The sequence below is a fragment of the Larimichthys crocea genome, chromosome XVII (assembly GCF_000972845.2).
Source record: "Larimichthys crocea isolate SSNF chromosome XVII, L_crocea_2.0, whole genome shotgun sequence".
NCBI lineage: Eukaryota > Metazoa > Chordata > Actinopteri > Sciaenidae > Larimichthys > Larimichthys crocea.
This window is the reverse complement of record NC_040027.1, coordinates 23,105,344-23,131,445: the sequence shown is the minus strand read 5'-3', so window position 1 is coordinate 23,131,445 and position 26,102 is coordinate 23,105,344. Positions and strand designations below refer to the sequence as shown.

Here is a 26,102-nt window from a genome sequence, read left to right as displayed (position 1 = left end):
CATAGCTGTCATAGAAAGAGAGATAATGATCAAGGTCATTTTGTAGTGGTATAGATAAAATATGCATGTCATCGTTTGTGTGGTCACAGATCTGATGAAATGGTTGATGTAACAACTGATGATTGTGACAACTTTGCCAGTAACAGTTGCTACTATAGCAACAGGATGTCTAACTGAAACCAACCTACCTGTTGGTAGCTGAGTAATGTTTATTAAATATGTGCTGATGAAAACATGTGCAGGCTTGACTGTGTTCAAACAATCATCTGAGGATGAGACAAAATTTGGCTGATTACTGCTGTATTATTCACCACAAGTGTCTCAAGTGTCACCCAATGTACAAATAATGCAATGTAAATGTATACACTCAGGTACTGGCACCGAAACCTTATAGGACAGAAATTGAGTGATGGCTTGGATACTATTGAATTAATGTTTTCAAAAGTGGCACTGGCCCAGATGCTCTTTTCCTGGAAAATAAATAACGATCACGTGAGTGCCTTTGAAAAACAGTGGCAGTGACTCGAGGTAAATTAACATTAATTAAAACTGATATCAAACTTGATGTTACAACTATGTAACCTACAAAACACACTGAAGCATAGAATGACACAACCTTTAACTTTGCAGCAATTCTCTACTTACAGGACAAAGGCTGGCTCTCTTCACCCTGACTCATCTGTCTGCTCTCACTCATTCAGTTTTATGATGCCTTCTGTGGGAGATATAAAAGGCAAAGCGAGTGCAGATAAATGACCCAACAACATTTTACTGCAAGGTGGGAGGTTGGACAGATACTACTTATAGGGGATTCAAGCATGAAATGAAAGATGAATCAGAATTGGGATTAGCTTTTTCACATAAGAGGGTTTTGTGTTGGTATTAACATAGTGAGAGAAAATAAACAAGATAAAAAAAACAATACAATACTGTAAAGTCAAGAACACACACACACGGCTGTACGGTTGTGCAGGAATGTGCAAAATATTGTCCAAGAAATCAAGGAATGTGCAAAAATGAACAGTATGAATACAGTCTAACAAATATTTGTAATGTGCAAAGGAATAATCCAGAAGATGTAGTCCTCTTCTAGCACTACCAACAACTGAAGATGATAAATAATGATTATGATAAATCTTCCCCACACTAGGACTAAATAGATAGATAGATAGATAGATAGATAGATAGATAGATAGATATAAAACTATATACAATTAAACTAGGCTGTAGACACTGAATGAAAGTCACAGCATTATCAGAGGTAATGCAAATTGAGTCCAAAGTGACAATAACAGAATGTCCAGTTATCAGTGCAACAGAGAATCAGATTGTCAATAGTCTATTGTCCTTTGTGTCCCTTCTGCCATGACTGAGAGCTCTTGTACAGTCTTATGGCCAGGGGGATGAAAGAGTTCTTGAGTCTATTGGTGGAGCAGGATAGGGACAGTAGTCTGCCACTGAACACACTCCCCTGCCTGGTGAACGTGTTGTGCACTGCAGAGGGAGGTGGGCGTTGTCCAGTATAGGCAGCAGTTTATCTAGGGCCCACCTCTCTATCATTGTCACCAGTGAGTCCAGCTCTGTGCCCACTACTGAGCCAGCTCTCCACACCAGTCTGTCTAGTCGAGCGGCGTCCTTCTTGCTGCTTCCTCCCCAGCATAGAAAGACACTGGCCACCACAGACGAGTGAAACACCTGCAGCAAATCTTTGCAGATGTTGAAGGACTCCAGTCTTCAGACGGCTCTGCCCTTTCCTGTAGAGATCAGCCTGTCATCCTGCATGCAGCAACTGCCATGGCACTTATTACTGCTGCAGCACTAGTTGCACTGTACCTGGATTGTTTTCCTTTTTTTGTAAGACGCTTTAGATAAAATGACTAAATGTAAATGTAATGTAAAATTTCAGACTGAATGACTTCTTATTTAGGCAGGCCTTTTGGGGGAGGAACAATGCAATTATAATTTTTGATGAATGATTAATTCCTGCATTGACATTAGTCTAAAAAAAATAAAAATACAACATACCCAAAAATGCTGTTATATTCTACATTATTTAAGAAAGGTAGCAATTGTGATTCTCACAGGATCTCATGAAGTCACGTTTCAAAATCTCGCGATGTTATGTCGACCCGCTAGTAGGTAGTGCTGCTGCTGCTGCTGCCGCCCCACCAGTCAGTGAACAGCCGGGGTGTAGACATGCGTTACCGCCAGTGCACGCAGGATCCTTCCTAGGTTTTTTTCCCGACTTCATGTAAGAGCACTGAGTTATGCCGGGGGGAGCATGTTGAACATCGAACTTGTTTTTGGTAACTGAGTGGCAGAAATCACAGTATCGGAAAAAATCAAGTTGAATAGAAAAATAGTTGAGGCAGCCGGCGTGACAGTCAGTCAGTCAGCGTGTGGGAATGGCAGCTCCCCGGCCGATAAAAGGCATCCTGAAAAACAAGAGCAGCGGGACAAACGTCAAATCGCTGCCGGACGACGTGCAGGCAGAGATTCCCGAGCAAGCTCCCGGACTCACGGAGGATGAACAGCAGTAAGTTGACCGCTGATCTCTCATGGAGGGGTGGTGGTGGTGGTAGCCAGGTAACGTTAGCTAGCTGAACACTTGTTAGCCTGTCCGACGTTACTCCCCCCTGTCAGGCTGTAACTGTAACGTTCACCTCTTTTTTGGCTGACAATGCCAAATGTCAACTTTCTGGCTCTTTCTTTAGTATGAAATAGTTTCTGCTCGGCGATAACAACGTGTAACCGAGGAGACGAGAGCCGTTTGTCACGTTAGCTCGTGCGCTAGCCAGTAATGTCACGACAGGTAGCTTAACGGTCGTTAACGGTCACATCGTCAGTTTTTATCCAAACCACAACAACTCTCACTGCTAACTCGCTTAACTTAGTTTTAGTTAAAAATATGAGTGGTACTTATTGTTAAGGCGAGCCGAAGCCAGCGATGACCATAATAGGGCAAATTACACCAACTTAAACAGAGGTCGCTCTTCATATACGAAGTAGTGTTTAACGTTACACCTACAAGTTATTGCAATATCCTAATATAACATAACATTTTCATACTATAACCTTACCTTTATGTGTTTAAATCAGCATCAACACGCCTCAGATCCCTGTGTCTTAGCATGTTAGTTACACCTGGAGCAGTGAACCTTGTGTAATCTGATTGAAGACATAGTTTCTACATGTGAATTAAAAATATACATGCTGCTAACAAAGTATAAGGCAATCAGTGCACTGTAAGCCATGAAAGCAAATTTGATGCTGTTGACACAGTGTGTTAGTTAAGCTTTAAAATGAAAATGGTAAAACATGTGAGGCTGTGCGAGTCGTAGCAAGAGATATAACTCAAACACTTGATGTTACATCTGACACTGACAGCTGTGCCACAGGCCTGCGCTTGTCTGTGGTAAACAAGACTATTCTGATCTGATAATCTTACACCCAAATCTGCTTTAGTTGTTTACTAGGTGTTTTGTCATCTCCCGTTGCGCTGCATGACTCCCATCCCGATGGTTGTTGTTGGTAGTTTAACTCATTCGTCCACTCACGGTAGAGGACTAAGACTGGAATATAATGCATGTTGGAGATGTCTCGCATGAGGTCAAGAACATTGTGATGCAGATTTAACATTTTAAGGCTGTGCTCCATAATGATCTACCCGTATGCAGATTGTGAAGCCCTGTTCGAGGCTGCTGAATCAGCTGTCAAAATAGGTGCTAAGCCTCAGGGTCTGGTTGACAAGAGCACTGCATTGATATCATTGGCACTGACAGTGTCACACTGGCAGCACTGGGACATAACGCCCCAGATCACCAGTCACTTCACTGCTCTGCTCCCAGATTGTCTGCTCTCAAAGCTGACATTATAATTGAAATAATTGAGTATGAATTGATTTTTAAAAGCAGCCACTGCCACATTAGGGTTTTCGGACATTTCAAAGAGCCCCTGAGTGAGTGTACCTCACTGCAAAGCACATCAATCTGCTTTAAAAAGCTAGAAACCGTAAAAAAAAACAAAAAAACAAGCATTGTTTAAAACATGTTGCCAACAAGCAGGGCTTAAAATGTGTTGGGGTGTTGAAGTCTGGACAGAACACAAACATATGAGGACTTTTGATGCTTTTCATGGGTTTAATTCGGTCTGATTTACAGTCGGGGTGATGAATTAACACCACCCACCTGCCAAATGCTGCTAAATCTTTGGTGCTAGCTGGAGATTCTGCCCACAGTAACCATTTGGCAGTATCGTCACTTGAATCTCTCAGTAGAATCATTGAGATTTTAATTCTCCTTAAATTTATATCTGATACAAATTATAAACCAAAAACATAAATAAATCTTTGGTAAAGAGTTAAGCCATGACCTTTTTTGACAACCAATATGACCGTTAATATTCCTGAATTTCAGCTATTTAGAATAACTGGTTTATGGTAAACACCGTTTATATAACAGTACTGTCATCAGCCAACAGCTGAGACACCCCGCTGTTGAATGTTGTTTGCTTGTTTATTCAGAAGTTTATTAATATTGAATGTGTCACATGTCCAAATTGCCCCAATTTTACACTGCGCTTCTTGAGTCTCCAGAAATACACTTGCCAAGTGTGAGGTCGATCGGATGAAAAGCTGTCAAGAAAACAGAGACACCTTCTTTTGTTGTTAGTTGTTTATTTGCAGTGCTCCGCTGCTTGTGTAAAATTGAAGCCATCCGAGCTTTTGGGACAACTGGACATTTTAGCCGTTGATATTTTCATCTGCCGGACAGCTACACGTGATACTATTACTACTACTACTACAACAAAAAACCTGTTTGTTATAGTGTGACACTTCTGATCATCAACATGTGATACAGTGGATACATTCTCCATATATCTTAGCAGTCGTACTACTGTGTGAAGGTAACCAGTCATTCTTTAATTGGTTGAATGTTGAATCTGTGATTTATGTGCCTCCTGCCTCTCTCTCCCAGGTCAACACATTAGTACTCTGTCCTCCATGAGCCGCAGCGTGAGAAATTAGGCCATCGAAGGATGGCTGTTATTAGTGAATTCCATTCCCAACAGTGAACCCAGCTTTTTCTGTGTTAATACAAAAATAGTCTTGTCTTTGAGTGATGAGAAGGTAGAGGATAAAAAGTTTTCTGGAAGGATCCTGTGTGCAGCCAAGCTTCACATCCACAGAGAAGAACAAGGGCTGATCAGACTGTAGCACGTCGCCACTGTCAGCTCTGAGTTTGGAGCAAATATATACACACTGTGTTTGGTTTGAATGCATATAGATGCCATGTTTTACAGTCCAGTATGCTAAAACTTTGGCATGGAGCATGTCAGGGTCTAGACTAATATATCTACCATCATTCAGGACGGTAGTGCAAAGTCCAAACGTTTTTTTCCTTCTCATCTCCTCCAATTGTGTGCAACATATCGCGTTACCTTCCTAGCGTATTCTGTGGTACCCAGAGGATATCCTGAGCTAGCTCTACAAATACCTACCACCCAGCATTGATTTGTTCAACCACCTGTCCATGTTTAAACAATTCAACTTCCCTCCATAGATTTCTAGGAAGAACACGGACCCATATGACACAACAGTCAGTGGTTGCTGTTGGTTACTGTCATTAGTTTTAATAATATTTTTTTGCCTGTTAGTTAATGGTGTTTACTAAAGCACTGGAAGAACAAACTACATGTGTGCATTTGGAAACAGAATATATAAAGACTGGAGATAAAAACATGATGACATTGAAAGCGTGGATAATACTGGAGCCCATATGTTCCATTTGTTTATGTCCTTTACAGCTCCAGTTCATTTCCTTCAGCGCTGCAGGGCAACGTAAGGTCTTGGTCATCTTTTAGAGACAGCCAGTTTTGTTATCCTTTCAATCACCCACTATTTAGTTAACACTGATGTATGAGCCTCACACCCAGCCATATATAATTCATGCATGCTTCCATGAAACTCAATCTCTCCTTCACTGTCTTGCGAGCCTCATCCTGACTGTTTGATGGACAGTTTGACTGACAGGCAGCGAATCTCTGACTTTCCATAATGTGAACAGAAACATACCACTCAGACCTCCTGTGCACGGGGTCAGTCGAGGTCGGCTGTGGGCACAGAAAATGAATACAGTGTCTGTGTTGATCAGAATTCAAGTCAGAATCAATAGGTGCGTGGACACCTCTGGTCTACAGTGATAAAGTTCAATAACTGCTTGAGGAGAAGGCAGTAAAGCTGATTCAAAATATCTCCTGTATCCCATTCTTGGTACAGAGGTGGGTTGAAATCATAAATTGTTGTAGCTGTAGTGTTTTTTGCCTCCGATGACGGAGGATCATCAAACTGTCTTAGTCTTAAATCTAGTTGGCTATCCATCAAACGTTGTTATGCTTACTGCTGCCAATGAAATAGTGATTTGCACTTGTGTTGAAGAAATACCAAAGACTGAAGAAAAGGGCAGAAAATTTCCCTTCAATAATTCTGTAATATCGATTCAGATGATGTTTGTTTGTTACCTGGAAAAGGGAGACTAAGGGAGGTAACATTAATGAGCATTTCCCCCTGTGGGTAGTCCAACTTTCTTCCCTGCTACTCTTGGCATGGTAAACAGTATATTGTGTCGACCAGCCACTGCCTCTGCTGTAAAACAAAGGTGTGCTGCTGTTACTGCTGGTGGGTCAGGGTGGAGAACACAGGGTTGGACCTTTCCTCGCTACCCCTCTGACTATGCTACCTGATAGCGCAGCTCAGCTCTCAATGATGACTCACTCTATTTAATGAGTTTTCCTGTTGCCAGCTGTTGACCACCCTGGAGAGATACTCATCATCACATAAAGAGATACAGCTCTATATTTAGGGTGTACTAGTATTTGGTGCTGTCAGTTTTTTTTCTTCTCCTTTTTGCAGAGGCAGGTCATCATCATTATCATCGTATTACAGTTTTTGTGATGAATGAGTGGACCAGAGTAGATTTAAAAGCAGCAGCGGTTTGATGGAAATCGATCTTTGTTGGCTGCTTCTGGGATGTGTTGTGTAACCACACACGTATTAGAGTGAAGCACCATGGACTTAACACCTAGAATAACACACACACACACACACACACACACAGACACACACACACACACACTCTTCCAGATGTTTGTTTGATTTGTATGTTTATTTGAGAGTGGTGTTCATTTCTCAGATCAGAGCTCGCGTTAGAACATGTTGATTGAACTGTGGGTTTTAGTCTTAACTGTTGTTAACTCTGCCAAACAGATTATATTTCCTGTCTTGTTTTCCTTGTAGCAGGATATAAAAACTATCATCCTTAAACAAAGCCCTAATCATAATGGATTTAGATATTTTCGCCAAAAATCGAATTGCTTGTCCATCACGGTATTTATATTGATGCAGTTCTTGATCTAGATGTAGTCTGATTAGGAAATCTGCCCACTCCGAGTACAAACATTTCATATAAATAGAGTGGACAAAGTAATAAAAACACTTGTCAGTATAACTCAATACAGTTGAATTAACACCTCTCTAAAACAACATCATAAACTTCATTAATGTAGGGTTTATTGTAGAACTGCATTAGTTTTGTCTAGGTGTATATCTGCTTGTCATCCACTTGTTCAGCTCTTAAAAGCAGGTAAAAGCTTGTTAAGGACGGGTAAATACCATAAAAATGAGCTCCTGCAAATCAGTCAGTGCATCCTCTGGGGAAACTGATTTGGCTCCTCAACTAAACCCATAGACTTCTTAAGACACACACTGTGTGCGTCACAACACCAGTACACCCCCGTTTTCCTGCATAATAGGGTGATACCAGTGCCACAGTCTCAGGGTTTGCCACATAGGACATTAACAGGAAAGAATATAAAAATTGATTTCTTACACTTTCTCTGATATGCAGCTTATCCTGAGACCTTACAACGACACCCCACTGTGGTGCTGATCTGTTTTCAGTGAAATGCACAAGGGAGCTCTGTAGCAGCAGGAAGTGGATTAAGCATCTCTCTCCCCTTTCTCACCCCCTGCCTACCTGTCTCCCATGATACCCGACCTTTTGTTCCCTGAACAAGGTCAGGGCTGATGTATAGTGCCTTGGCAGGAGAAGCTACGGAGAGCGGAGGTGCTTTAACCGATGCACCTGGATTTATAGCTTGAGGTTCAGCTTAGTTTGTTAGGAAATGAATGTGGTAAAAGAAGTATGGAAAAGTAAGTAAACAATATGCTAATGAGACATTGAAACCTGCACAGGTCTGAAAGAGGAAAGAAATTCTAAGAAACCAACACTCGTTTTAACCTGTGAGTTAAAACAAGTGTTTCCAGTGCCTCCATGGCAGGTGTTCTCTCTTTATCCTCTCAAGCAAAATGTCTCATTCTGTACAGATTTGGCCTTTGTACAGATTTGTTTCTGTTCATTTCCCAAAGGATTTGAAAGGGTAGCAGGGATTAGAGTGATTTTGAACAAAAATCCCAGACAGAGCATGCAAGGGTGACAACCTTATTCCCCAGATGAGAATGGAACCATTTGGAGGATTAGCAATAGGTGTGTTTCAGCAAGGTGAAACAACAAAATTCAACTCTAGAAAAATCTATTGTACCAAATGTGACTCTTGTTTGTCTTTTAACCTTTTTCACTCACAACTTATCAGCCTCATTGCTGACCATTATTTACATCTGTTAAGGATTACCTTGGTGCAAAATGCAGTGTCACTTCCTGAAAGTCACCAAAAAACAAAATTGGGGCTGATGACATTTACGGGCTCCTTCGTCTGTGTTCCCAAAATATGCAGTCTGAGTGAAAACTGGGGCACGTCCAGTCCTAGATTAAATCTGGTCACTCATCTCCCTGGAGGAATCTGTGGGATGCAATGGTGGGAGGGTAGCTGGAGCATGGTGGTCCAAATGGAGTGTCCGTCATTTACTCTTTCTTTCTTTCTTTCTTTCTTTCTTTCTTTCTTTCTTTCTTTCTTTCTTTCTTTCTTTCTTTCTTTCTTTCTTTCTTTCTTTCTTTCTCTCTTTCTTTCTTTCTTTCTTTCTTTCTTTCTTTCTTTCTTTCTTTCTTTCTTTCTTTCTTTCTTTCTTTCTTTCTTTCTTTCTTTCTTTCTTTCTTTCTTTCTTTCTTTCTTTCTTTCTTTCTTTCTTTCTTTCTTTCTTTCTTTCTTTCTTTCTTTCTTTCTTTCTTTCTTTCTTTCTTTCTTTCTTTCTTTCTTTCTTTCTTTCTTTCTTTCTTTCTTTCTTTCTTTCTTTCTTTCTTTCTTTCTTTCTTTCTTTCTTTCTTTCTTTCTTTCTTTCTTTCTTTCTTTCTTTCTCTCTTTCTTTCTTTCTTTCTTTCTTTCTTTCTTTCTCTCTCTCTCTCTCTCTCTCTCTCTCTCTCTCTCTCTCTCTCTCTCTCTCTCTCTCTTTCTCTTTCTCTTTCCTCTTACAGGAAGAAATCCCAGAAATGGGATGAGATGAACATCCTGGCCACATACCACCCAGCCGACAAAGACTATGGCCTGATGAAGATAGACGAACCCAGCACACCTTACAACAGGTCAGAGACTGATGGTACAAGTTTGATTCACTGGATTCTTAATCATTTTTAAAATCATATCAAATGTTGGGTTTTAAATTCCTAGACAATGTCTGAAGACATTCATTCACTAGAGGCTTTTTAAAAACAAGTGCCTCTTTATTCCTACCTCCTTCTTCCCTCAAAATGATCATGTAGCCAGCTTAGAGCTCTAACCAGTGCCAGTTGGTGTCTGTGTTGGTGTTACAGGGATGTCTCAGAAGGTTTGTAATCCAATATGTCAGAGTGCTGCAGGGAAGGTCACCCTTATCACAGACCTTTCCTCTTGCACTCTTCATGGTTGTCTTTTCTGTCTACGTTTCTTTATGTGCTCTCCTTCCTACCTCTAATCCTTTTTGTTTATTACCCTTACTGTCTTTGTGGCTCTGATTGTGTCACATTTTTGGCTTATGTAAGAAAACATACATAAGCACAGATAAATAGTAAAACAGTAACGCATCTTTACTCAGTTAATTTCCCTCTTTCAGGATGGTGGGGGATGACGATGATGAGGGGGCGCTGAGTGACTCGGACGGCCACAGTGGACTTGCAGCCGATGACTTGGCATCAAAGTAAGAATTACATGCGAATAGGGGGCAAACCAAGTACAGAGGTAGAAAGTGGAGAAAGCAGGCGATGAAAGCCGGGATGATTAGTCTGGCTTCTGTAACAGCTCTGCTGATTTTTATTTTTTTTTCCCACAGTTGCTGGTGCAGTGTGTGGCATTTATATTTGGTCGCTCTCAGGTGTAGCCTAGATAAGCTACACTTAAACACACTCACTAATGTCCTTGTTCTTGACAAGAATGCGGTATAGGCCAGCAATATTTGATATAAGTGTATTTACTGTAGTAGCCTGTGACGTCTTTAGAACACTCTGACCACTTCACTGGCAGCGTTGCACAAAGAAGCACATTTTGAACAATGCACTAGAAGACTAAAGAAACAAAGATGTGATACTATTGTTTGGGGAATATTTTCGTTCCATGGCAACGCATGATTCACTGCAGGTTTTGTTTAATCAGTGGCTGGGAAAGTACTCAAAATAAGTAAGTATTTTTTACAAAAACTTAAATGTTGAAGATCGACAATGTGTTGTTGTTTTTTGTCTAATATCCTTTCTAACTTCCAGTTTGTTCTACTAATTATAGTTGTATTAATCATTTAAAATTTTTAATACAGTAAAACACACACAGGCTTATCTCTATCATACAGGCACATAAACATTACAACAGAACACACATGATTCAACCCCATGTTAGTGTGTGTAGGTTAGCAGTACACTGCGTGTTGGTCGAACATCATCCAACAGCATTTTCTTTGTTTTCGTGGAAATGCTTCCTGCATTTTTACTTTGAGCCACACAGGCTGCAGATCAATAAACAATGGGTTTATGGGTGTTTCTCGTCAGCCTTGAATTCCAGGGGGGAAAAAAAGAGTTATGCATTGTAGGGAATAACTCTAAATCACACCAGCTGTTAGTACTGCGGGTATGCTGCTCAACAGCCCTAGACAAATATCAGTCAATTTTGGGATACAGTTTGTCTCACTGCAAATGTGCTTTCACAGTGGAACAGTATCATCAGTCAAAAACTGAACGAGTGCAAACTATATAACTTTACTAGTGACACTTTGCTGTTGAAGAGACAAATTACATTTTTGGTTATACAGTTTTAAAACCACCACAGTGAAAACCGAAGGAACGCATACTTACTTTTTTTTAAGCATTTTTAGTTAGTGTTAGGCTGCATTGTTGTCTACCTTACAAAGAAATGTTTGTGTAGACAGATAATCCATCAGCAACTGGAAGGTTTTGCTGTTAATGCCTCAGACTCAAAGAGCCTCAGACTAAAGCTGCCACGATTCGCTGTGCGCCCAAAAAGCATGCTGTGCTTCGAGTGCGATTGTCATGTCTTACTGTATGTTTACCATATACATGAAACAAATCTGGATGCAGACACCCCATATTCTGGAGTTTTTCATTGAAACAGGAAATTATGAATTAAAGTGGCGGTGTCATCCAAAAAGTTAAGCGCGTAGGAACTCCTAGACACTCAGAAGCAAACAGAGAGGAAGGAGACCAATAAATAATGACGCCTTTGCCTCGACAAGGGTGAGTGGTGGCAAGCTGACCCTGAAAAGTCTTTCTGTGTTAGGAAATGTATATCTGCTACTCAGCTGTCTTCTGGATGGAAATGGGAGCTTGAGAAGTGTATTTGCTGTGGGCCATCGTGCTTACGTAAATGCACTGATGCAGGAACGGAGATGAGCTACTTTGAGTGTTTGAGCGTGTGTGCTACAGAGAGGATAGTGATTAGCTCGAGGCTTGCAAGTCAATTAGCCTTCTTTGTTTACTTCCACGCAGAGTGCCATCCATTATTTTACACTAGACCCTCCAGATAGGGCAGCAGCTGCTTTTTTTTCTTCTGTTCAACTTCTCCAACATCCACTCTTGATCTCCTCTCATCCATCACTTATCCAACTATGATTTCCTTAAATTTACTACAACACCCTCACTTCGCCCCGCCCTCCGCCTTGGATATCTGTCTCCATCGTTGGTGCATTTTGTAAACTGAGCGAATCGGACCTTTTGGTCAGAGAGCAGTAGTACAGTAAATGCTTAGCTTCCCCGGGGCAGATGTAACGATTCACTACAGTCCGTTGAGCCATAAAACATTATGCAGCAGTCCTCTGCTGCTAAAGCTTTTTTTGAGTGTGAGAGACAGGGATAGTAACTCTTGTTATTTTAGTCTTATGCTTGAGTACACACACACACCTCTTCACTCTCACTGTGCCTACTCTTGCCTCCCCTTTGCCTAATATCTCTCCATCTGCGTTCCTCCCATCTCTGTTTCTCTTCTCCATAATTAGTCTTTAGGAGGACCTATTTCCTGTTTTTATTTGGTCATGTGCTTATGTAATACATACATGTACATAACAGAGGAAAGGGAAATATTCAGAAAAGGGAATTAATTGAAATTTGTATCTCCTTTCAAGGCTGGTGGCAGCAGAGGGCTCAGAGCCTCGCTTCATGAAAGAAGAAGAAGAGGAAGAACAAGAAGAGAGCAGTGAAGAGGAGGAAGAGGAGCTGAGTCCAGAAGAACAAGGTGAACATTTTACTTTTTTTATTCCTATTTACACACACATCTACACAAGACAACATTGTCATAACGTAACCGCTGAATGAGCGAGGTGTATATCAGCATCCACGTTCACGTCTGTTTGTTGCTGATGTTGGCGTGTGCATCCGTCGGTTCACCTGTTTATTTATACCCTCCACCAAAAATACAAGGTGTCCTCTGCAGCTGCGAGGGCAACTAAATGCGGAGTGACAGTGGAGTGGTGGTGGAGAGGGATCAGTGTGCTGTTGACCTTTTGTTGACTTCTCTCAAGACACACACACACACACACACACACAAAGTATACTTTTGACTGTTCTTTGACCTTACCCCTCTATGTGCACTGTCATTCCTCTCACCCTCAGAAACAGAGATGTCAGCTGAGCTGTACAACGCACACACAGTCACGTAGTAGAATGTTGACAGGATAGATTCTGCTTGCAGTCTTGCCCATTGTTTCATGTTTATATCTGAACTATGTGGGTAAAAGCAAGGGAGCAGTGGAAGCTACAAACCCCATCAATATAATCCAACTGCAGAACTGCTGGCTCTGCAGTTTTTGACACACAGCTCTAGACGTGCCAACTTGTGCCACCTATAGGAAAGTTTTAACACTAGTTTCAGTGCTGCAGACAGAGACATGCTGATTCAGGTTGAAGAGAATGAAGCGATGTTTTGCATGAAATATTTTATCATCTGTAGCTCCATGAGCCCATATATGCTACTACAAGCATTTCCAGACAAACCTTGAGTTGACAAAAATCAAACAGCTGTGTAGATTGACGAAGGTCTGACTATGTGTTGGACTTGTGCTTTAAGAGCTGCACTGCAGTGCCCGTGTGAAGTGACCTTATTCCAACCTTCACTTGCTTTGCATCCCAACCTGTCACGGATGTGTGCACATTAAATACCCTGCCAATACGCCCTCCTTTTTACCTAACGTCAGTGCAGTTATCATCCATCTCAAGGTTGCAGCAAACACTGAAAGTTATTGTTTACTAAAAGTCTCATTAGTTGCTTTGCTGTGTCCCATTTGAAGCCTTTTTTAAGTAAGTTTGTCATAGACACAGAGACCCATGAAACAACTTTAATGCTTGAATGTTCATAAAGCTTTCCACGGATAATGTTATCATCGGTAGAGCTGTACCGTGCCAGCAGTATAATTAACCACTCTACAATCTGCGTGCACCCATAATAAAGGGATTTCAAATGTATCTTCCTCTGCAGCCAAAAAGAAGCATTTTCAGATGATGAGGAAGATGCACTACAACGAGGGAATGAACATCAAGCTGGCACGCCAGCTCATCGCCAGCGAGCTGGAAGAAGACGAAGACGCGGACGAAGAGATGAGGGACGACACAGAAGAGACGAAGGAGGACGCAGAGGAGACGGAGGAGATCAGCGTTGACCCACCACAGGAAGGTAAGGAGAGGGAGACTGTGTGCTGTGCATATCAGGATAAATAATTTGGACAGTTTCCGGTCCAACAGTTTTTCAGTGTGCGCAAAGAGGCGTAGTGCTGTAAGTACATCTTGCGAAATATATCTGAAGTGAAGAGGGTCAAAATAATAATGGCTTTGCGTACTGATGCATGCTGTGAATCTGGGTGTCATTAGATGAAACTGCTGGCTGCTGTTTGGTTGTGTACTGTAGCTCTTGTTCATTTACTTGCAAAGCTGTGCATCAGGAGGAAGGTTTTTAAATGAAGCACTATTATAACCCACTGTGTACAAGAGCACAGTGTGTATGAGCGATTAGGCTTTATTTACTGCATACTGATGAGTACAAGCCTGTTTTGTGTATGCCTGCTAATACAGACAGGTGACAAATTAAAAGAAAAAACATGAATATTAGTAGTAGAGAGATATGACATATGGAGATAAAGGGTTCACTGAATGGTTTGATGAGTATGAAAATGATTTTAATCAGATGCTATGGCCTTCACAGTCAACACATCTCAACCCAGTTGAAGACCTATGGGAGATTTTGTACTGAGAGCACCATCCACCACTGTCATCAAGACACCAAATGAGGGAATATCTTTTTGAAGAATGGTGTTCATCACTTCAGCAGAGTTCAGACATTCAATGCCACGGCTCATTAAAGCTGTTTCTGGGTCTGTCTGTGGTGTCCCAGTGCCTTATTAAGACTGCTGGTTTGTGCTTTAATTTGTCACCTGACTATTTCATAGCAGTGAGGACAATTAGAGTCGATCACAACTCTTTGTACAGTTGTTAATTCTTTGTCAGACTTAAAATATACAATGAGTGGGTATTTATTTTGTAGTATTGAAATGTAACAATAAATTCCAACTAGAAGATGTGTGTGTAAAAACCAGAGGAAGCATCAAAAGCAATTTTTAATAATTTATTCTTGAATAAAATCACTTGAGGGCAAAAACAAACTGCAGAATAATTGTAGTGAAGATATGAAAGATTTGAATCTGTGGAAGAGATGTAAGGAAAGATGAAATCGGTTCAATTTCCAGTAGCTACTCAATACAGAGTACAAAGAGCTGAAAATAAATTAGGGGAAGTATTAAATTGCCTGTTTGTCTCTTGTTCGTTCTCCAGCTGAATCTCTGGACTCGTAGATGAGGCCTCCCTCCCACCTACAGCCCCGTGTGTCGGCTCAAGATCCAGACAGACAATGCCACTGCGCTCTGTGTTTTAACGCTGGGCCGTACAGCAGCCACCGCTTACCCATATAACAACCCTCAACAGCCAATAACCTCCCGGTCACCTGTCTGTCGCTACTGTTCCTTAGAACTGTGCAATATAACCTTCAAAACACACTGGTTTTTAACTCCCAGAATCAGTACTACAACACACAAGTGAAGACTGTTCCTCCTCCTCCTCCTCCTACTCTTTCCTCTTCTTCTCCCCCCTCTTGTTGCCAAGAATTTCCCCCTCCTGCCTTCTCTGGACTGGCGTTGCACTGAAGAATTCTGACCCGGAAAGGAGGATCAAGGCCTTTTTTTAAAAACTTCTGGATAACCAGGACTCCCGTCTGGTCGCTCTACAGGCTCCAGGCCACAGAGCCGGTACGTCAGTCCTGGAGGAAGCCAGGGGAAACCCCACGGCCTCACTAAAGGCATATCTGAGACATGACGACGGCGACGCTTATACTGGGTGCACTTCAGACAGCTTTTTATTTTGTTTTGCTTTGTGACGCACCACCACCCTGTTTCTTTCCTCCTTCAGTACTTTGTGTGACAAAGGTTGGACACCGTGATGACTGGCTAGGTTTTCATTTAGTTTTTTCCCCCCATGGTTTACCTGGTAATCCAGGTACGCCATTCATATTTGGAATAATGGATAATTTAGGAGGTATATATTAGTTTAAAACAACCTAACCCACATAATTAGATTGCATTATTTACATAATATCTAATTTGACATCATAAAACTAGTAACACATACTGTTAATTGACACATGTATGCTGTGGTGTCTCACTTTGATGCTTGTAGTCAACTGTATTGTAAAACAACACTGATTTTAAGTAGAACTAATTAATAAGTATAATATTGGCACTTTTTTCCCTCCCCAGGACCTTTTTGTTTTCTCTTTAAAAGCAAGAACACGACACAAAGCCTAATTTCAAAATCTGGCAAATAAAACAAAACAAACATGAATACTTTGTGGAACCATACTGATTGAAAGTTGTTGTTGTTTTTTTAAGAAGAAGGTTATAGGACAGAAAAGTAATTTTCAAAACGTTCAGTCAAGACTGAGTCAGGCTTCTGGTCCCTGTGTTTGTCCTGGCCATAGTAGTAAGGTAATAAAATTGGCTCTTAAGACCTTTAATCACTTGAACATTGTAGGAGGGGCAGTGAAGTCCCACATCTGAAGTACAGCACGTGCTACTGATAAACCAGACAGTCTCCCGTCTGTCCAGCTACAGCTTTCAGCACCAGGCTCTGATCTAGATCTGACAAAAAGGAAAACCAGCGCTCACTGTGCTCTCGCTTAAATGACCCGTGTATGGAACTTGTCACTGCACGGAGGCTTCGCCGGGCAGAATGTGTGAGTAAATAGTTCAGAGGAAGGTACAATCTTCTAGCTTGTGTTTCTCATCAACACACTTTTATTTAATATTGTCTGATCTACTTAAGTGTCTCGGACGACACAGCTCGGGAATGTCAAAGAGTTGTTATTGATGCTACTGACTTAAGTAAAAGAAAAATGTTGGCGGTGGAGTTAACCACTAATTATTGGAGGTGTTTGAGGAGTTTTTTTTGTAATGTCTGAGGTTCCGTCAAGTGTCAAGAAGGTTTTAGTCTTAAAATTGTTGGATTTGACAAAAGGAAAAAAAAAGACTGATCCTGGTGCGACCTAAACTGCACTCTTGAAGTTGTTGTTGACTGTCTGTCATATCCTCACTGTATGAGTCGGATGAAGAACTGAATGCCCTGAGAGAAAAGTGTGTAGGGGACCTTGAATGTCTTGTGTTGTGATCTCTTCATTTTTTTTCAGACCCTTTAATTCCTCACTGTGATTGAAAGTGTGGAGCTCTGTATTATGGAAACAAAACAAAAAAATCATAGACCAACGGTATGACTTTGTCCACCAATCATCACAAGCTCAGTATACTGATTAGACAAAACATTTGAGCAGTTAATTATGACATATGACAGGAGGTAGTCTGGAAATCAAGATTTTGACAATACTGTTAAAACAAATAGATAACTGCAGAGAAGCTGATATTAGTTTATTTTCTAACTTTAGACAAAAGGACGAGATCGTCCCAAACATGACTGACGTGATCGCCCCATAGGTGGTTATAACCTGTCAAATGTGCCTCTTATGTATTTATGTGTAAAACAAAACAGGCTGTGCTCCGTGTTAATGTTTTGCTTTTGCCTCACGTGTCTCACTTTTTGTTTTTCGCTCCACTTCTTCCCCGTTTGGTTTGTTTTCTAAGGATGACAGACTGTTAAGCAGTTTCATGACTGTGCACTGTGTCTGTCTCAAAACGGCGTGGATGTGAAATTTTTTTTAAATTTTTATTTCCAGTTTGCATGTTGTCAATCATCAGATTGTGTGTATTCTGTTTGGTTTTGTCTCCTACCATTAAACAAAAATCAATATCTCTCTGATGGCGTCTGTCTGATTAAAGCCTCTAGAAGACTACACAGCTTCTCTCCTCACACAAAGGGCAAACTTTTTTACTCTGCTTTTCTCTGATTGATTGATTGATTGATTGATTGATTGAAATGGCAAGCTGTAAGTGAACCTGACCTCCAGGCTGTGACTGCAAAATAATCTAATTATATAAAATAATGTTCTTAATCCAAAAATGAGTCAAGATACAAACGTAAACGTAGTTTCATCCAACGAATCCTCGTCCTATTAACTGCGAGTACATTTACTGAAACAGAAGTACCATCACAAAATGAACATATGCCTCATTTAGTTTGACTAGAACTCAAATCTAGTGTCTGCGAGCTTCAGCCCTCTTCAAAGCGTAGAAATTAAATGGTGATGAGATTTGAAGTTTTGTAGCTTTTAGGAGTTCATCACAACAAATGTCTGGCCTGTCATGTTAATGCATCTGTAGACGCTGTAGTTACTCCTGTGGTGGTTTGTCTACTGTGTGCAATGAATGGGGACACTGTCGCCTCACAGCAAGAAGGTTCCTGGTTCTTTTTGTGTGGGTCTCCACGGGGTACACCTGCTTCCTTCCATAGTCCAAAGAAATGCACATAACAGGTTAATGAGTGACTCTAAATTGTCCATAGGTGTGAATGTGAATGTTTATGTGTCTCTGTGTGTCAGCCCTTGTGATGAAGTGGTGACTTGTTCAAGGTGAACTCCACCTCTTGCCTAATGGCAGCTAGACCATGCTCCAGCCCGTCATGGCCCAGGTAAAAATAAAAAGTTACAGAAAAATGGATGGATGAAAGAGAAACTTCTAATGGTGGATATAATAAAAATAGAGCGAATACCATAAAGTATTTTAGACACGACCCTGCCCATCTCCACCTCTGTTTCCACCTCTGGATTCAGTCATGAATAGTAAACTGGTGTGGTCAGGTGTGATGTTGTAATGATGTCTTTAAGTGTCCTTTACCACCAGGTGGCGCTGTCACACAACACATCTCTCCCTCCCACTGGATTTCTAGTAACTAATAGGATGAAGCCGGGGGGGTCGTGTTTGTGCAAGGATTATCCTGCGTGTTTGTTGTAGAGTGTGTTTACAGCTAAGAAAGAAGCCATCTTCTGTCTCATTCAACCACAACACTGCGTTCACACCACAGATTTGTTTCACCGTTTGATAAAAGGTCACATGTTTAAAGTGTTGATCGTCTTGTTGGCGTCTTAGTAGTTGCAGAATGTGTAGTGGTTGTCTGATGAAATCTCCAATATGAGACACGGTGGAGTGAGAAGCGAGGAGGCCGTCCCGAGCGTCTCTCCAGGCGGCGTCAATGGATCAGGAAGCGCCTGTCAACTGACGAAGATCGTCTATGAAGACAGGAGGGCCGACCTCAGTTTGTGTTAGCTCTCCTCAGTCATTATTATTATTTGGATTATGTTATAAACTACAAAACAGACTTATTTCCATAAAGTGGCTCACAGCAGCAACATGAAGAGACTTACATTAAAAGGACTCATCCAGTGAGTAAGCTCTGGAAGAAGAAGTGTGAACTTTCCTCATAACCAAGATTATCAGCTTCATAGGCACTGGTTGGCCCTTTGTCTTACCTTAAACTTTGATTTAAATGTACAATCTTGCCTACATAGTGTGCTACTGACTATCATTTCCCCATTTTTAAAAAAGATGAAATTAATTCATATGATTATTTAGATTAGATTCAACTTTATTGTCATTGCACAAAGCACAAGTACTTTGCTGAGTGCAAAAAGGCAAAAAGTGCATATGTATAAGAATATATAAATAATATTATATATATGAATATGAAGTATGATATATACAGTATGGACACATTGAAATGAATACACTAAGATATTACAGCTTGTATAGCAGCACAATTGTGCCTAAAGTCAATACTTTGTAGAGCCACCTTTTACAGCAATCACAGCTCCAAGTCTCTTTGGGTAAATCTCTGAGCTTGCCACATCTTACCACTGGAATTTTTGCCTATTCCTCCTTGCAAAACTGCTCCAGCTCCTTCAAGTTACCTTACAGATACCTTGCAGTTCTTATTTATATCGTGGTCACTTACTTTTGTAATGCTATTTATCTGGTCACTTATTTTTGTAATGCTATTTATATTATGGTCACTACTCTGGAAATAATACTATTATTTATATCATGGTCACTTTCTTTGCAAGATTACTTACACTATGGTCACTTTACACTACAATACTCTATATATATCATGCCACACTTATCCTCAGTACTTGTCTGTCTTGAAGGTTGATTACTTTTCGTGATCATTGTGTAGTTTAGATATTTCTGTCTGTTTATTGTGCTTCGTTTTTTTGTTTTGGCCTCCTTTACTTTTGTTTCTATATCTTGCTGCTGTCACAAGTGAATTTCCCCGTGGTGGGATGAATAAAGTATATCTAATCTAATCTAAGTTGGATGGTTTGCGCTTGTGAGCAGCAATCTTTAATTGATTAAGGTCTGGGCTTTGACTAGGCCATTCCAACACGTTTACATGTTTCCCCTTAAACCACTCAAGTGTTGCTTTAGCAGTGTGTTTGGGGTCAAGAATATCCCTGTATTTAGCATCATCCATCTTTCCCTCAACTCTGACCAGTTTCCCAGTCCCGGCTGCTGAAAAACATGGTTTTGGTGGGCAGCTGTCTCTCTCTCTATATATATATTGTTTCAGTATGAAATACATTGTTGCCAATAAAGTTGGAATAATTTTATTTTTAGACACATTCCTCTTTTTGTTCCTATTTATTTATTATTATTATTATTAAATATATATTTACAGTATGGACAGTATGAATAGTAATAACAATAATAGTGCAGTTGTACAAGTGATTAAATATAGCTAACATAGATAGATAGATAGATAGATAGATACATACATACATACATACATACATACATACTGTACATAGATAGATAGATAGATAGATAGATAGATAGATAGATAGATAGATAGATAGATAGATAGATACATACATACATACATACATACATACATAGATAGATAGATAGATAGATAGATAGATAGATAGATAGATAGATAGATAGATAGATAGATAGATAGATCCATCCAGTAGCAGCATGCAAACATACATTGAACATACATTTGAATTAACCTATAACACAGTATCCATATGTTAAAATTAACCCGAGACAGATCTAAATTTAAATATGTACAGACAAACACTTGTAGCAAAATTAAACATTTGCAAAGAAATGAAACATTTGCATTGGATTTAAATACAGTGTATATAAATGTGCATAAAAGGTAAATATATAACTGTCTAATATTTCATATTGACAGGCGCTAGTGATAACCAGTCTTTCATTGATAAAAACTACAAACGGACCTTATTCCCTTAAACCGGCTCGTAGAAACGCTGCACATGCGCACTGGGCCGCGGTCCATCTTTTCCCAGCGTAGACGATCTTTGCGCGGAGCTGTAGTATCTGCGTTGAAGAAGAGGAGCTGCTCTCCACTGGCTGCTATGACCTAGCCACCGGACGACCACTCTCTGCTTTCAGCACTGTGACCGCTGCGTCTCAAATAGTTTTGTAGTTTTTTTTCTCTCCTCCTTTTCTCCAAGCAGTCACACAGTCAACACGCAGTCGTTTATGGTTGCACTGCCGCGACTTTTTAATCGTAGCTGCTGGCCCCCCTTGAGGCTAGCCCGGCTAGCGGAGCAGTGACAGAGAGGAGCCAGCTGGTCGGACAGCGACGTTAGCAGACGAGCTAATTAGCCAGAAAGACTCAGTCTGGATTACTGTGTTTAATCAAAGAGAGAGAGAGAGAGAGAGCAGATCTGCGGGTTATTCACTCACTGCGGCAAAAATGAAGATAACTGTGGATTTCGAGGAGTGTTTGAAGGACTCCCCTCGGTTCAGGTGAGTGATGACACACACACACACACACACACACACACACAGGCTTTTTTTTTTTTGTTTGTTTGTTATTAATTTATCCCCCTGGAGAAAGTATCCAGCTAGCCGCTTGTGCTAACCCACGTTAATCTGCAGCCTTTGCTGCCTGACACTTTTCTATTTTTGTCTCTAAAGAAAGCTGGGGCCAGCCTGGTGGGGTAGGAAACCAAACACAAACTCACTGCCCAGTGTGGTAAACACATATGAGCAGCAGCGAGCTGTGCCAAGAGGCTGGTTTCTGCATATAAATGATGTAAAAATAGGGATTATATATTAAAAATGAATGCACAGTCATAAAAAAAATCAAGCATACTGTATAAGACTGTAATAGTGCCAATACAACATAATGTACCTTATTAAACTCTATATACTATAGAGTTAAATAAGGTACTTTATATACTCTTGCCAACTTGTACAATTGGCAATTATTTTCATCATGGGTTCATCTGTCAATCAGTTATTTGGGTCATAAAAGCATCTTCCCAAAGCCCAAATTGATTTATTAAGATCAAGATCAAAATCATGATCAAGTCTAAACCTTGTAAAAGACAAACAAAACCCAACAAATAGTCACATTAAGTCTCCTAAACCAGTGAGTTTAGACCTAAATATGACTGGAGTATAGTTGCTGATTCATTTTCTGTGGATTCATCACGTACTAATGCATTGCTCACACTTCTTCTGGTGGTTAAACCCATTAACCCATAAACTATCACCCTCTTTTTATTATTCCACCAGCTGCTAATAATGGCTGAGTCCACTCGAACGTGTAAAGCGGCTCCTCAGCGGTTTTGTCAGGTGGTGGGTGTTCATGTGATGTGATTCCTGGCAGCGGTGTCACTTCTGACATCACCACCACTCACGACTTCTTTTTTTTTTCCCTCCTCCTCCTTCTTCTTCTTTTTCAATTCATCAAGCCTAAGCCGTGGTGTAAAATGGGATGTTTGCTCTCAACTTCCTCCTCGCTTGCTTTTCCAGAGTTTTGAGAAAGCGCCTCCCTCCCTCGCTCCCTCCCTCCCTCGCTCCTTCCTCTCCGCAGCCCCCGCTGCCCCGTTCGCTGCTGCAACATCCTCTCTCTCCGAGAAACGAGGAACAGATGTTAGAAAGTTGTTTGCAGAAGAATCGAAGTTTTTCTTTTTTATTAGAGCATTTCCTTTTTGAGATCAGATTCAGAGTCTTGAATACAGGGAAAGTTTCCAGTCAGCTGAGTTGCTTGAAGTTGGCTGAGCTAACACTCTAGTGACACACACCCCTGTGTGTAACCCAAAGACTGCTGGGACGGGAGGATCTCAGCCACTATTATACTTTTAGAAATTGGGGATTTTGAAACAAATAATCTGCGTGGTCCAGTGTTAATCCTGGTGGTTCGTTTGTCGGTGATCTTCCCCCCTTTTGCATTGTCATTCCCGTCATCATGCATGCTCACTTTTGATTTATTATTGATTTTCATAGAGTGCTGAGTCACTGTCAGTGGTGTACAATTGATCGAGCATGAAGAGTCAGACCGCAGACAGTGACTGTGGTCAACATGCATTGTTTGTCTGAAACTGAAACCTTCAACCCGTGCCTTTGCCCATAAATCACAACCTTTAATTGACATTTCTTCCTTATTGAAAGAGAATCACTTGTGTACCAGGCCTGATTGTTAATAGATAAATAATAAAGTCAACAATGGGTGGCTCCAAAATATGTAATTGAGTCGAGGAAGCTGCTGAACCTCCACATGACTTTGTGACTTTGTGTCAGCTAATTTATATCCGTGAGCAGAAGGAAGGCTGCGACAAATAATGAGAGGCGATGTTTATGGAGTTTTGTGGTCTCGCTTCACTCCACCCATTCACCTGAGCAGGTGGTAGCATTATCTTGAGTAAACACGGACGCCTGCAGGTGTGCAGGGCCTTTTATATGAATGAACACATGAAAGATATTTCAGATAATTGTAAAGAACTTGAAGATGAAACAGTTAGTTAGTTAGTTGGTAACTGATTTCACTGTTAACCACGGTGTACCACGCCATGGTTCTGTCTCTATAATGGCTCAGCTGCATCGAGTGTTTCTGTCACGTACAGTCAACAAAGCAGCGGTGAGTTAAGACTTGTGCTTTCAGTACAATGTCAAACAATGGCAGAAAAGGAGCAATGGCACTGTTTATAAATCAAACGCTCGCCAAAACAGCATTTACACATGCGTCGGCTCTGCAAGAGTAACTGTGGCTTCTGTCTCCTTTTTGATCTCATGACGTCTCACCTGGTCAAATGTTTCCTGATCTCCCAACAACATGTACTCTTCAGTCCAAAACACAGCCATGTGGTTTCTTTTATTTATATCTCACTGTAGATATCAACAAGATGCAATAAGTTGCATGTGAGAGAAACCTGATATTAGCACCCTGTACAAAAAAAACCCTGTCGACTTGCATCTGAGGTCAGGACACAAAATGTACCGTTCTGCAAAACCAAGCTCCACACTGGTAGCCTATATTTTATTCTTGCCAGTTGTTTCAGTGTCTCTCTGTAGTTATAAAGGTCCAGTGTGTAACTTTTAAGAGGCACACAATATTCATAAGTATCTGTTCACTAGTGTGTAATCACCTCAGCAATATCAACAGGGAGCGGCTCCTCTCACGTGGTGGAGTCCGCCATGTTGCGCCGCCATGTTTCCACGGTAACCCTTTAAGAATAACAACCATTCATAGGATAGGATAGGAAGCCACCTTCGTCTATCTAATCTCAATCTATATTGTTAGTGCCCTTTGTCCTCTCTCTCTAATGTAGGTTCATCGTGATGGGTTGGGAGATTTTCACAGCACAATTTTTCCACTTTGTTCACCATTGTTTCACTCTTATTTTTCCATCCCCCACTCATTATGTTTGGCCTAAGAAGAGGACAGTGCGGGAGAGCCAGAGAGAATGGATGAAAACATGGAATATGCAGCAGTGTGGAGCAGCTCTCGCTCGCTCAACATCTGTTTCCATTTTGGTGTTTGCTTTCAACTTTGTGCCAGAGAATATGGAGCCCCCAAATGTGGAGAGGGTTGTTTTCAAGTGGTGATTTGGCACACCCTGCATTTTTTTTTTTTTTTTTTTTTTTTTTTTTTGTTGCTCTCATCCTCATTTCAGTTGGGAAGCTGTCTTTGGTCATAAACCATGCTTTCAGCTGGGGGGAGAGACCCACTAGTGCAAAAATTTTGTATTTTTGGCAGTAAACCCTAGTAGCCTAGTTTTCCACTTGAGGATAGACATTAGACTCAGCCTTTCCTGGCTTGATTTCAAGTATGAGAGTTGAAAAATCCTTTCACAGGGCTGAGACTTTTCTCTCCACATATAAAGAAGTAAATGTTTTACATATTTAATATGCCTTTCTATCCTGCATGGTCCCAAAGTAGGCAGAAGTTTGCTATGTATTTGCTGATGAAGTTCGCAGAATGTTAGACAGTTGTTTTACGTTTATTTGAACAAAAGTTTCAACATCCATGGGGCTGAAATGTAACAATATCCAACACCAAATAAACCAAAAAAACAAAATATAACAAGAGTAGGATGGATAATTGGATAATTGAACTGCCCACTGTCAGCTAATTTCTGTCATTAGCAGCAACCTCTTCCCTCCTCCTCACTCCTTCCATAATTATGTTAACATGATCGCTCGCTGCTGATCATTTGTGCTGATTCTGAGATTGGCTGAGTGCCATTGTATGAAGTCACTGGTCGAACAGCTCCGGTTGCACTTTCCCCTGAGTCATAGACAGCAGCTGTAGAGCCGGCACATCACTGGCAGTCTTCTCTAATACAAAACCCAGAGCCTGAAGATGAGCGCTCATACTGCAATGCATCCTGGTTAGTCTCCCGTGGGAGTCCAGCTGCAGGCTTGTTAACAAGCTGGGCTTGTTGTGGTTTGATTTAATTGAGCCGTGGTCCATTTCCTTTTTAATGGTTATTAATTAAGGCAATTAACAGTTAATGAAATGTAAGGACTGATTGTGCTCCTGCTGTAATGTGACTGCAAGACAGTATTTCAGTTAGTATGGGCCAGTGTATTGAATAAAATGAAGACAATATGATATATTAAACTTCCAAGTATTTATCAGAGCTCAAAGAATGTCATCTATTCTCCTTGAAGTTGTTTAAAGTAGAGCTGATACAGTTTGTCAATTAATCGATTCATCAGTTCATTTTCAACTTAAAACACCAAATATTTTCTGATCACAGGTTGTTTTTTTTGTACATTATATGTATTTCATTTTTAAACCACTGGTCAGACAAAACAAGACATTTGAAGACATCTGCTTTGACTATTGGAAATGGTGAAGGTTTTTTCCACCATCTTCTGACATTTACAGGTTTATTGTTAAATTAAAATATTAAAATAAAATATTTGATTGATA

General features: G+C 40.7%; 2 protein-coding genes across 5 annotated transcripts in view; both read left to right on the top strand.

The window, feature by feature from the left end:
• The first annotated feature begins 2,104 nt into the window (after nt 1–2,104).
• On the top strand, nt 2,105–17,763 carry ppp1r2 (protein phosphatase 1, regulatory (inhibitor) subunit 2). Of its 2 annotated transcripts, none has more exons than XM_027290346.1 (6): nt 2,105–2,536; nt 9,426–9,533; nt 10,040–10,123; nt 12,548–12,657; nt 13,897–14,091; nt 14,617–14,805. In XM_027290346.1, exons 1-6 carry the CDS (start codon nt 2,406–2,408, stop codon nt 14,637–14,639), a joined length of 651 nt encoding a protein of 216 aa, XP_027146147.1. In that variant the 5' UTR covers nt 2,105–2,405; the 3' UTR covers nt 14,640–14,805. The 2 variants fall into 2 exon arrangements, with proteins under 2 accessions (XP_027146147.1, XP_010734931.2); XM_010736629.3 differs by lacking the exon at nt 14,617–14,805 and adding an exon at nt 15,243–17,763 and having other exon boundaries at nt 2,111–2,536.
• A 3,423-nt stretch (nt 17,764–21,186) lies between these two features.
• Nucleotides 21,187–26,102, top strand: part of LOC109137315 (arf-GAP with coiled-coil, ANK repeat and PH domain-containing protein 2) — a 47,995-nt gene continuing 43,079 nt past the window's right edge. Inside the window, exon 1 of one of the 3 annotated variants that reach the window (XM_019255001.2) lies at nt 21,187–21,682. In XM_019255001.2, the coding sequence (XP_019110546.1) occupies nt 21,630–21,682 (53 nt within the window). In that variant the 5' untranslated portion in view covers nt 21,187–21,629. The remainder of the gene's footprint in view (nt 21,683–26,102) is intronic. The other 2 variants (XM_019255002.2, XM_027290006.1) reach the window with 2 other exon arrangements.

Coding starts and splice junctions, on each gene's coding strand:
- ppp1r2 (XM_027290346.1), top strand. CDS start 2,406: ATGGCAGCTCCCCGGCCGATAAAAGGCATCCTGAAAAACAAGAGCAGC. Junction 9,534..10,039: donor CCCAGCACACCTTACAACAG/GTCAGAGACTGA, acceptor TCCCTCTTTCAG/GATGGTGGGGGATGACGATG. Junction 12,658..13,896: donor GCTGAGTCCAGAAGAACAAG/GTGAACATTTTA, acceptor CTTCCTCTGCAG/CCAAAAAGAAGCATTTTCAG.